Below are 12,346 nucleotides of genomic sequence, written 5' to 3'. Positions count from 1 at the left end.
AACTGAAAGACTTGCTGTAGGTCAACAAAGCCGCACCAGGACACTGCTCTAGACAGTACACTCAGGCAGGGAGGGAGGCTAAAAGGGACAGGCTTTGCCCACAGTCCCCAACTTAAGGGTACAGCTGGAGGCCAACTGGCCCTCCAAGACTTCCAGCCATCTTCTTCTGCTGTCTTTTGCTGTCTCCAGCAAAAGGCTGGAGCCTTGGAGAGAAGCCTCATGACTCCTTGTGCTCCACACTGCTCTGGCCCCAGGGACGTGGGACTTTGATCTTGGTTGGCACAGTGGGACACATCTTTTACTATTTCCCTCCTAGTCCACACCCAGGGCTCCATGGCCTGTGGCCGTCACCCCTCTGTGTCTGGCACCACCACAGATGTGAGGGTAACCCACTCCTAAGTGGCTTCCTGCTCCCGCTGAGCCTACCCACAGCCGCTCTCTACCACTTACGTCATACACACCAGTGTCACTCCCTGTGGCCCCAGCTCACATCCTGCCCCCTCCAAAGCCTACTTATCAGCCCCCCATTGTCCCTTCCATCTCTTGCCCCTGGGTATTTGCACACCTACTCCAGCATCTGGAAACCAACCACAACCTTCCTTGAGTTGATCCCCCAGCTTAGATGTCAATCCTCCAGCAAGTCCTCTCGAGCCCAGTTCCATGCTCTTCAGCACCCAGAGCACTTCGCCTAATCTTTCTCCAGCAAACTGTCCCATTCACCACAGTCGCCCAGAGCATCGATTCATAGTCAAGAATGAATCTTGAGTGTTTTACCTCAAAATGTCAGCCAAACTCTACACTCTCAGAATAAATCAGTTGCAAAATGTGTGTCCCAGATGCACTGGAAACTTGTACTTTTCCTTCAAACCTTTTATTTTCTGAGTTCTTTAAAAAAAAAAAAAAGGGGGGGGGAGAAAGTGACAAAAGAAGGACAAAGCCTCAGCATCTGCCAGAGACCAAGTGGCGTGGGGTGAGGTGCAGGCCAGGCCTCCGTAGGTCTGCAGAGCGAAGTTGTGGCAAGTCCTGAGGCCTTCGGAAATGTTGGACTTGAGGGGGAGAGGCAGGGCACTTAAAAAAATATATATATACTGTACACATCTATATGAAGCGTCCTGTGTCTGCAGAGCTGTCTTCTGTGCTGTGGAGAATGAGCAGGAGGTTACAGGTACTGGGTGCATTTTTCGAACCAGCCGCTCTGCAGGACTCCCTGGCTTGGCCAGCACACTGGACACTGCAGCTGACTGTTTTCTTCTGGGGAGGGAGGGGAAATTAAAAATTCAGTTGCAATCCAGGGTGGGCAGACGCCAGAGGCACAGGGATGGATGGTCACCATTTGGCTGAGAAATTCCTGAGGGAAGGAAACACATCCAGAGGTTAAGATTTCCCAAACTGTTTCTCCATCATGGAGAATAAAACAGAATCAAAAGGTGGTGGGTGGTCTCTCAGATGCAGGAAGGGACCCGGCCAGCACTGCCCTGGGGGTTGGGCTGAGTGCTTCGGTGCTCACTTACCCAGTCCTGACCACCCCCGAGGAGGTAGTTTCTGTGTTATCCCCCTGGCAGAAGAGCAAACGGAGGCCCAGAGGGTGGGTGATGTGGGTGACGTGCTCCAGCCGGCACAACCGGGTGGAGCTGGGGTGTGAGTGAGGGCGGTTCGCCCCTTTACCACCACCCCGCAGGGCCTTTCCCGGCCATGGGAACCCGGATCCATCGGAATGGCTGCTTTTGTGCAAACCATCTTCCTTCCCAATAGGAAGTGCCCCAACGTTGAACGAACTGGCCAGTTGTGAGGGAAAGACTCAAGCCTTATCCTCAGCTACCGACAAGCACTATCCCAGCGCCCTTCTCCTAAGGCACACATGGCACCTGTGCCCGGGGCTGGCTCAGCGTCAGCCATCGTGACCTCTGTTCTGGATTCTCCAGTGAACTGGCCCCAGTGACCCTGAGGAACGGGAACTCCCCCTCCAGCCCACCTTCCCCTCAAGGCCAACCTACCAGGCCCTGCCCGGCTCCCTGAGAGCAGGGAAGCATACCTGCTGCTCTGAGCTCTTCAGGCTGTCTGCTCTGCTGTCTTCTTCTGTGAGGAGAGAAGCGGGAGAGGCTTTTGACCTGAAGCTGCTCCCTGCCCAATGCTATCCCCCAATCCTGAGGATTTGTGGCTCCCCAGAACAGATATCAGGTCTGCAGGAATCCCTGAGGGCAGGGACTGTGCTCCGTGTGCCCTCAAGAAAGCAACCCCGAGCTTTCAGCAACAGATGTTCAGTTTTTCTAAACCCAGCAGAGGCCTCTGCAGGCCACAGGGAGGACCACGTCACTTGTGGGTAGGTGCTGAAGCCCCCGGATGGGCTTGTAAGGTCAGCCCCATCCAGGCGGTTGGCCTTGGTCACTCGTTAAGTAGACAGGGGTGAGTTCTTTGGTGGGATACTCTGCCGGCGGGGACAGACACATCCTCGGTAATCCTCCCTCCCCACCCCCAGTACCTTCTTCTCTCTCACAGGCAAGTCAGGGTTACTGCTGTAGCTTACCACATGCACAGACCTTGTGCCTCCTTCAGGGGGACACACCCTCCATGGCTGTCCCCTAGTGTGCCACAGCTCCCAAGCTCCTCCACTGGACCCCAAGAATAGAACAGGGGGGCAGGGACCAGCCTGACGCGTGGGATGGAGGTGACAGCTTTCAACCCGGGGACTGGGTTTCAGTCCTTTGTCTGGCCTGAGAACCCTCAGGAACTCACTGTACCTTTTTCTTCTTTTTCTTTTGGGATGCCAAGTCAGCGTCTTTGGTGGAGACTTTTTTTGCTTTCTTCTTCTTTGCCTTTTTTTCTTTGTCTTTTTTTTCTGAGGGAAGAAAGGAAGTAAACTTCTGGAAAGTAAACTTCTGCCACCTTAAGTGGCAGAGTTACTGCCGGGAGCTAGGTGGGGCAGGGCTCCAGGCACCCTAGAACTCACGCTCCTGCGTTCTGGTATTCTTGCCAGCATACCAGGCAATCTGCTAAAACTAGACAAACTGTGCCATGCACCTGTGGGAGGCCCTGCTCTTGCCCTAGAAAGAGCTGGCTTTTTAGGCATTTTTCTGGTCTCTGGCACCTCCGTAACAATGCCCAGGGTAGTGCTAGAGAGAACTGCTCAGGCTTGACTTTGACCCTGAGCAGCTCCTCTCCCTCTTTGAGCCTCAGTTTCTACCTATAAAATGGCAATGAAATGGCATCTACTGCTCAGGGCTGGCATGAGAATTAAATGTGGCCCTACTGCATGTGGAGTCTAACACAGAGCTCAATAATGGGCAGCTGTTATTACTGTGGGGAAATGGATGCCCAGAGAGAGGACAGGGCTTGGGGATCCCTGCCCATTCTGCACCCAGGGAGCTGGTTAGCTGTTTAGAGAAAAGGGAGTTCCTGCAAGGTCTGCTGACTCAGGTTGGAGGGAAGAGGCCATGGTTCACCCAATTCCCTGACCTTGCTCAGGCTGGAGCCTGAGTCCAGACCTTCCAGAAGCCTGAAACTAAAAGCATGTGACTGGGAGCCCTAAGTAAGCATCCAGTGCTCTGGGAGCAGCCCACCACCCTGGAGTGCCCCCCAGACCCTGCCGGCCCAGCTGCTCTGGAATCCAGTCCTGGCTTTGCCACTTCCTGTCCCCAGGATCCCAGACACACCAATTCTCAGCCTCTGCCTTCTACAAGGGATGGATCAAATCAGGTGCTGGCCCAAGACCCCTCGCACCCATGTGGTACCCAACACCGCCTGGCACCTGTGCAGGGACACCTGCTCCAGGCTGCAGCCCGGTCACTTACTCTTGTCGGAACTCTTCTTCTCCTTCTTGCTCTTTGGGTTGCCTTGGTCTCCACCCTCAACCTTCTCCATCCCCAGCTCCCCTTCTGGCTTGTCCTTGGCCCCCTGGGAGTTAGGAGACCCCCTCCCCTTCTTCTCATGGACATCGCCACTCGCTTTGTCACTCTTTGATTTCTCCTTGGGAGTCCTGGTGGCCTTTTCTGGGGAAGCAGCACCCTCCCTGCCTTCCCCAGCTGCCAGTTTCTTCTTCTTCTTGTTCTTAGGGGCCTTGGCAGCTGGCTGGTCTTCTGACAGCTTCCGCTTGCGGTCCCCTCGGGCCTTCTTGCTGGCATCTGTGGCTGTCTTTCTTTCCTGCTCCAGCAGCTCTGCTAGGACCTTTGCCACCGAGGCTTGCACTTGGGCCTCGTTCAGGGGCCAGGGCTCATTCAGGAGGCGCTGGGTGATGTTGCTCTGCAAGGCCAGTGTTGAGGCTGGGGGGTTCGCGGCCCCCTTCTTGGGCTTCCGGGACTTCTGAGGTTTGGTTCCTGAGGCAGCCTCTTTCCTGCCTATAGAGAGGACTTGGGGTCACAGATTTGAGGGAGATGGGAGGCAGATCTCTCATGGTATGTGAGAGCTGGGGGGAGGGGGTGGTATCCAGCATCCACCTCTTCCTCACACCAGTATGGACAGGGAAAGCAAGGCCCAGTGGTCTCCAAACACACCTTTCTACCAGCTTCACACCTCAATTTCACTTCTAACTAGAACCCTTTTCTTTGCTGCCTCATCTAAAAGCTCCACTCGAATTGGGTTTGGGAATGGAAAATGAGCCTGGGATGTTCATGAAATGGCCTGAAATCTGTCACAGGAAGGTGAGACAGGAAGCAGCTGGCCTTAGCTAGCAGGAGTCTCAGGCTGGGAGAGAGGTGGGTTCTCTGTGGGCCTGGCCAAGTCCTTGCTCCTCAGGGTGTCAGTTTCTGTTTGTAAAATGAGGGGTTGGACGAACAGTGAGGTGCCCTATTGTCAGTCCTAGGGATGAAAGTGAACACACGCAGACCATGTGTTCTTCCCCACATGGCCCTGCAGGCCTGGGGGTCCAGGCGGCTTGGGAAGCTGCTGGTGCAGCCTCGGTGCACATGCATGCGGCGGCTGACTAAGCAGGTTTGCTGCCTGCCAGAGTGACTTCTGGTGTAGCCTTTGTTTAGAATTTTCCACGCCTCTGCTCTCCTTTGATAATTGTGTGCTGACTACATGTGTAAAAAAAACCTTACCACAGCCCCCTCTAAAATGTCTCCCTGTCGCACCCGCCTCTCACAGAGAGAAGAACACTGGGGAAGAAAGAGAGCAGCAACTCCTCTCCTGCTCCAGCTCAGGGCAAGCTGCGGCTCAAAGCCCAGGACTGGGGGGGCGGGGGATGGGGTTTCAGTCTGTGCCCCAACGCTGCCTCTCACTTCCTAGTGTCTTGGGCTGGTCTCCCCTCCATTCTGGGCCTTGCAGCACAGGAGCTCTGGCCCCCTGGGCTCAGCCAGGTGGGTCCAGACCCAGGTGGGGAGAGAAGCAGCTTCTGGCTCCAGAGCCACGGTGGCCAGGGAAGGTAGATAGGGCAGGCTGAGCCAAGGGGTTGGGAGCATGTTCCTGTGGATGGAGACCCAATCCCATCCTTCAGTGATTCTCGAAAGAGCGGTAGCCAGCTGGAGAGCGAAGCTGAGGAGGACACGGCCTACCCCCAGAAACCCCATTCCCCACAGCCCACTTCTCTCCATCCTGCCTGCAAATGCTCTAGAACACCAAGGCTGGAGGACCCTTTGTGCTGTCTGGGTGAACCCATCTAAGATAGCAGTCCCCAGTTCTGGGGGTGGGGGCATGAACTCTGGCCTCGAGCAGCCTCCTGTGACCTCCAAACACCATGTTCCTATTTTCCATGTGTGCCATGCCTTGACACAGACTGGATGCATCAACCCATGCCTTGTATGGTGAAAAGATAGAGAACAGGAGTAGCCAGGGGCTTGGCCAAAACTTTAGACTGAGTCTGGGTACCCCGGGGGCCAGTCCATGGCTCTGGAATCTTTCCATGCGTTGGAGACTCCTCCCAATGTGCCTCCCAGCCTTTTGTCTGAGGTACCCTCTGAGTCCCTGCACCCCAAGCCATGAGCCCAGCTCAACCATTTGCTGGGAAGTAATGTCAGCTGGGATAATCAGAGAGAGCCAAAGCCTTTGGCACCCAAGCCAAAAGGTGCTGCTTCCTCTAAGGCAGGGATTATCCCACCAGGGCGCATCAGCACGTGCCAGGATGGGATAAACCCTGCTTCCAGGCTGTGGCAGACCATGGGAGTCACCTCCAAGTCTGATGCAGGGGTACAAGACCCCACTTGGAGAGGCCCTGTGGGCAAACAGCCATGTTGATGGGACTGTTCTTGAGAGCAGGAAGATGGACCTCCAGCACCTGCTGCCTTGTTCCTCCCGCGGCCCTTGACTCACCTGTTTTAGGGGACGTGGTGGTTGCTGCTTCTTGGCGCTCCACCTCTGGCTTGCTATCTGGGGCATCTTTGGTGGCCAGAGTAGAGGAAACTGAGGGGTTGGTATATGGCCTGGGAGTGGTCTTCGAAGCCTGGGAATTAGCTGGGGTCGACCCGGGGGTCACATAACCTGAGAGGAGAGACTGCAGAAGCCCAGTGTGAATGAGGCCCAGCCCCTGTCCCTGCCAGCCCGAGCATAAGGCCTGCTGAGGAAACTGGCCCAGGGAGCACTGAGATTAGACCACAAGCGCCAGCGCACAACAGGTGGCAAAGAGGCCCAGAGGGGGGCAGTCCCTACCTTCCAGCACATCAGCCCATTGTGTGCAGCCACTGGCACTACTTTAATTAAGACATACTTTAGACAGACATATTTAAAAAAGAAATTTCCTATCACTAATGCTTGCCTTGGAAAAACAGTAACCTTAAAAGAAATCCCATCTGTTAAAAAAAAAAGGAAGTTTTTGTCCAGGCATCACCTAAAATTAGAGACCCCATGGGTTAACTACTCACGGCTTTAAGGCTGAAATGAGGCCTGGGGGAGGAGCCACCCTGGCTCTACTCACTGGCTGGGCCAGGCCTGGGCAATCAGGACAGCCCTGGTGCCTTGCAGACAGGACTGTGCCCACCAGGGGCCTTGCTCAGGGCCCCTCGGAAGAGGGGACCCAGACTCCTGACCTCAGTCTGAGACTGCACCAGGTGTATGAGAGCCTGGCCTGGGGCTCCAGACCCAAGAATCCCAAGGCTGCCAGCCCTCTCCCTGTGTTACCTGGGAAGGCTCTACCACCTCATCCTCGCTGGACTCTGCTGTGGTCTCCTCCACCAGGGTCTCCTTCTTGGATGGGGCTGGACCTACTGGAAAGCAAGGTATCCTGCTGGGAGCCCTGGGTACCCCTGCCCTCTTCAGGAGGGTCCCTGGGATTCCCTATTCTTCTGTATGCCCCTTGCCATCTGCTTCTGAGTGCTCTTTCCAAATCCAGCTGCTGTTCACAGCATTCCAGGTGAGTCACCTGCACGCCAAAGCCTTCCTTTGTAACTCCCCACTTAGAATTCCCTACTGTACCCCATGGCGGAAGCACAACCTTGGGACTTTGGGTTGTCAGTCACAGGGGCCTGATACCAAAAAGCTGGGAGTGGTCAAACAGCAGTCAGAAGGTCTTTGAAATTATTTGGACTAACTCCCTCACGGAGGTGTATATAGGGAGGGAAACTGAGGCCCAGTGTGCCGTGACTTAGGCAAGGTCTCAGAGTCAAGTCAAGGTCCAGAGCTGAGGCCAGAGCCCAGGGATCCACCAGATCACCCCTCATCTCTTTTCAGGCCCACCCCAGCCTTTCCCTTACACCACCCTCACCTAGCCTGGGTGCCAACTTGCTCAGTTTGTCCTCCTTAGCATCCTCCTTGCTCTCCAAGGAGCTGTCACTGCTGTCCTCGCTGTCATCTGAAGTCGCAGAGGCCTTGGCTTTGGGGTGTCCCGAGGGAGTGGCTGTGGCCTTCTGGGCCTCAGGAAGTTTGGGTTTTCTGAGCTTGTTGGTCACTTTGGCCTGGACAGTAGTGCTCTTGGGATTCAGCAGAGAGAGTTTTCCTGGAGCACTGTCAACCTAATTTGGGGAGAGGAGAAAGAATGGAAAAAAAATTAGGGGACATAAGGTGCTCACTGAACACTTCGATCAGGGCTGGGTACTGTTAGGTGCTTTATTGCATGGCCTCATTCACAGCCCCATTTCTGGGAGCAGAGCATAGTGGGCCTGGTTCCCCTGCTCCCAACCGCTCTTTTCTGATCTGTTCCCCTGGACAGTGGACCTAATTTGTCTTGTTTGCAATTCCTTGCTCCCAAAGCTCACCTCACTTGAAGACTGGGCCCTGGCAGTGGGAGGCTGGGCCTCACTGGCTTTCTGGGCGAGGACTTTCAGTGCGGCCTGGGTCAGTGGGAGGGAAGCCGGGTTCTTCTTTGTTACCTGTGAGAGAGACTCAGAGGTCTGGGGAATGCCATCTCTGCCATGCCTTGGTTAGATCCTGCCTGGCTGGTGTGGGAGGGGACCCTGGCAAGAAGAGCCATGGGGCTGGAGTGGAGATCTGTTGTGGGGCAGGCAAAGGGGCAATACTGCTATCTGGGTGGGAAGTGGGTGCCAGGCTTCAGGATGAGTTAATCGCATTCCACTCCTGCTTCCTACATCCACCAGCAGCTAGAGAGAGAACTTAAAAATGACACTAGGTGTGACACCTTGCCAAAAGCCTTTAGGCTTCTCACTGCGCTGTAGATGTAATGCCAGTCCCTCCCCATAGTCTGTCAGGCCTACATGGTCTGTCCCTCTTCCCCTGGTTACTTCATTCCAGCTACCTGTCTTCTTCCAGTTTCTCTACCTCCCCAGTACTTTCCCAGCAGGGCCTTTGCACCTATTGTGTCCCATGCCTGGAGTGGGCCCCCAGCTTCTGCTTCTCTTGCACCTCCTTGGAGGCCTTCCCTCTCATCCTTCCTAAAGTGCCTGCAAGGACCACCCTGGACCTTGCAGACAGGACTGGGCCCACAGGGAATCCGGCCCGGAGCCCCTGGGAAAAGAAGGGGCCCAGACCCCTGCCCAGGCGAATGCCTCAGCATGAGACTATCAGGTGGACGGGAGCCTGGCCTGAGGCTCTCCTTTGTTCTCTATTTTATATTGTGCCCTTCAAGGCATCTGCCACAGTTGCTTAATACTTTATTCTTGGTTTTCTTGTTTAATGGCTGCCTTCCACTTGCTAGGGAGCTCCAGGAGGGCAGGGACCCTACCTGCCTCATTCAGGCTGTACCCCCAGGGCTGCGAGCAGAGCAGATGCTCAGCACCACCTGCTGGCTGAGTGGCCGGATGGAGGCAGGTTTCTGGGCAGTGACCATGGCCCGGCTGCCTCCCAGCACCATGCTCCCAGGAAGCTCTTCCTGGGCTACAGCTTGTGCTGAGTGCAGAGCAAGTGCGTGGCACACCAGGCCCTCTGAGCTGAGACCCAACCCCTCTCCAGACCATCCCAGCTCTCTTCTGCCCTCAGAATGGGATAGGATATCCTCTCCCTTTTGATGGATGGGATGTGGCCAAAAGAGCTCCAGGCTGGGAATCAGGAGATCTGTGTTCTGAGCTTACCTAATCTGGGTAAAGTCACAACCCTCTCTGGGGAGCTCAGTTTTATCACCTGAACAATGGGTCATTAGTCCTACCCTGCCAGCTTTTAGATTCAGGCAAGGACCAAACAAAACACACAGTGGACGTGGTGAAGGCTGGGGGAGAATGCTGCTAGTCACCACTAGGAATACATATATAAAAAAGCAACTTTCATTCAAATTTTGTTCTGGCATTTTAAACCAAAGGAAGTTAAAAACAAACCAAAAGCCCAACCATGTTGGAAAAGTTGATGAGGGAATCAAGAAGCAGATCTGGCTGCAGCCCCGATGCCATGTTCCCAGTCTTTTCTTTCTGGCACCTCCAAAGTAATTTGGTACCATCACATTAAGGTTGCAGCCAGAAGACCAGGAAGGCCCCCGACTGCAAGGGGTGGCTCCTCTGGGGGGTAGTGAGAGTATTTACACTGCAACCCAACAGCATGTGCGGGTGGGTCCTGGGCAGAGTAGGGAACCCCCCTTTGCCCCACACAGCCTTGCCCCTGCCTGCCAGGTACCTGGGTGGCTGGTTCCTCCTTCTTGACTTCTGATGCCCCACCAGACTCCTCGCTGGCACTGGCAACACTGGCTCTGGGGGCCGTCCTTGGGTGGACAGCGGGTACGGTCACCGTGTTGGTTCTAATGACTGAAATGGAGTGGGATGGGGTAGGAGGAACACTTCATCAGCCATTCCAGCGGGCCTGGCACTGTGCTCCAGGGCCAGGCAAAGGAAAGCTTATTTAATCCCTCCCCAAGCCTTTCAGACTGAAGCTGTCACGATTTCCATTTTACAGATGAGGAAACCAAGGCACAGGGAGCTCAAATGGCTGCTGTGGCAGTTTGCAGACTCTTTCCTCACCCCTGCCCACACGTCAGGCCTCCTTAACGTGCCCTCAGCTGGCCAGGCCGCGGCTCGTGAGCAAGGGGCTGGAGCACGGCCGCCAAGTGAGACTCTCCTGGCATGTAAACCCTTCTCCCTCAGAAGCATCATGGTCATTGGCAAAGGGTCAGTAACATGGCATTCACTGGAGCACTATTTAATAGCAAAAGACCCCTCAGCGTCCTCCAATTCGCTCCTGGTTAAATAAACTATGGTATTCACCCCCACAGGACTACTTTGTGGCTAGGAGGAATCATGCTATAAATGACAAAAAAACAATGCTCAAGATACATAAAGTAAACATTACTGAACGTTACATACAGTATGATCTCATTTTAAAAACATACATGTACGTTTTAAGGTTTTTATAAAGGTCAGGTGTAAAAGGGTAATAGCAATTATTTCAGGTAGTGGGATTACAGATGACATTTTTTTCTGTGTTAATATGTATTTCTTTATTATACTACCAAGATCAGGTATTATTTTCCCACAAAAAGGGTTATAATAAAATAAGAGTAATATTAACCATGTTCCTGCCATCACTGGTGGAATCACAGATTCTCAGAATCAAAGAAATCCCACATCTGGTCCTGTCCCCTATTCATACATATAAAATCCTCTCCTGCAATAGGATTAGATACTCCTGCTTAGGGAGTACCTAACCCCCTTTACATGCCACCAATGATGGGAGGCTCACTACCACTCTGCCAGGCCACTCTCTGTTCAGACAGTCAGTTGTTAGAAAGCTCTTCTTTAGGCCATGTAGAAACCTGGTCCTAGAGCTTCCAGCCACCTGTCTGGGTTCCAAGCCTGGAAACCCCGCAGAGAAGCCCTGGTAAATATTCCTCCAGAACAGCAGACCTGAGCCAGTGCCCTCTCCCCTCCGGGCTACAGTGGGGGGCAGGAGGCCCTCCCTGCTGTGCCTGGCAGCTGTCGCAGGGGAGTCGAGCCCTGCGTGGTGGGGCCGTGCTCACCAGGAGGAGTTGGGCACTGGGTGGCGGGGATCACGTCCTCATCCTCGCTCTCAGAGGAGGAGCTCCTGGCTGTGCTCTCTGAGGCCCAGGCCTTCCTTGGGGTGCTCGCAGCCTGGGCTTGTGCGGGGGTAGCAGCTGGGCCAGCTGGACTACGATTAGGGTCGACAAAAATCAGAGGGGGTTTAATCACCTTGAAAAACAAAAACAAAAACAAAACATACCCCGCCAGTGATTAAAGGTTTGGCCAGGGGAAAGGAAAGACAGGGTGGGGAGGGTTTCAAGAGGACCCAAAGGGCTTCGGGCAACTGAGCAAAGTTAGAAGCCATTCCAGCTGCCCGGGGCACTCCCACCCCACCTACCTGTCAAGACCCAGCACAGGGCCTCACAGGCGCCCACCCGAACCTCACAGTGAACCCCAGCTCCACTGTCGAGATGGGAGAATGCAAAGTCCAGAGACGGGAAGAAGGCAGCCCGTGGTCATGTAGCTTAAATGAAAGCAGGGCCAGTTCAGGGGTCTTTACCCTGGCTGACTTCACAGATACCTGCTGAGTGGGGACACTCCAAGCAGTGCTTCCCACTCTTGCCTGGCTGTCATGTGAGTTTTACCCGGAGTTAACAATCCAGTTGCTCCCGCCCCCGAGATTCTGATGCAGCAATCCCCGGATTAGCCCAGGAGGCAACTCCAAAGGCTACACTGACCCAGCTTCTTCAACAAATGAACTATGCAGGGGAAAGAGCAATAGATGAGCAGACTGAAGGGCCTAATAGCCTTTGTTTAGCCTCTTATTTGAATACACCGAGTGTGAAAAATATCTGACTCATGAGACAATCAGGGAATTGGGGACGCTGACCAGGAAGGTAAAGTTGAGTCAATGTCAGTCTTTTTTAAGGTGTGATAATGTATTGTGGTTATGCTTAAAAAAAAAAAAAAAGAGTCCTGATTGATCACTGAGAACTGTAGAAATCCTGATGGATGAGGTGACATGTCTGAGACAGGGCTGTTGGGGACCAGCAGGTGGATGAAATGAGTCTGGTCATGAGTTGGTAACTGCTGAGGCAGTGTATGGCACGTGGGGGTTCCTTATGTTAGTC

The 12,346-nt window shown here is 54.1% G+C and overlaps 1 protein-coding gene across 6 annotated transcripts in view; it reads right to left on the bottom strand.

The window, feature by feature from the left end:
- Positions 1–877: 877 nt before the first annotated feature.
- The window catches only part of TCOF1 (treacle ribosome biogenesis factor 1), a 51,835-nt gene continuing 40,366 nt past the window's right edge, over positions 878–12,346 (bottom strand). For 2 of the 6 annotated variants that reach the window (XM_037800858.1, XM_037800860.1), the window contains 9 exons: positions 11,255–11,444; positions 9,919–10,046; positions 8,118–8,231; positions 7,628–7,874; positions 7,045–7,130; positions 6,241–6,421; positions 3,789–4,331; positions 2,739–2,836; positions 2,033–2,076 (listed from right to left, as the gene is read on the bottom strand). In XM_037800858.1, the coding sequence (XP_037656786.1) occupies positions 2,050–2,076; positions 2,739–2,836; positions 3,789–4,331; positions 6,241–6,421; positions 7,045–7,130; positions 7,628–7,874; positions 8,118–8,231; positions 9,919–10,046; positions 11,255–11,444 (1,614 nt within the window). In that variant the 3' untranslated portion in view covers positions 2,033–2,049. Of the gene's footprint in view, positions 1,349–2,032; positions 2,837–3,788; positions 4,332–6,240; positions 6,422–7,044; positions 7,131–7,627; positions 7,875–8,117; positions 8,232–9,918; positions 10,047–11,254; positions 11,445–12,346 lie in introns of those variants that run through there. The other 4 variants (XR_005211336.1, XR_005211338.1, XM_037800859.1 and 1 more) reach the window with 4 other exon arrangements.

Source organism: Choloepus didactylus, chromosome 13, assembly GCF_015220235.1.
Source record: "Choloepus didactylus isolate mChoDid1 chromosome 13, mChoDid1.pri, whole genome shotgun sequence".
In the NCBI taxonomy this organism is placed as follows: domain Eukaryota; kingdom Metazoa; phylum Chordata; class Mammalia; order Pilosa; family Megalonychidae; genus Choloepus; species Choloepus didactylus.
This window is presented reverse-complemented; position numbering and strand designations above follow the sequence as displayed.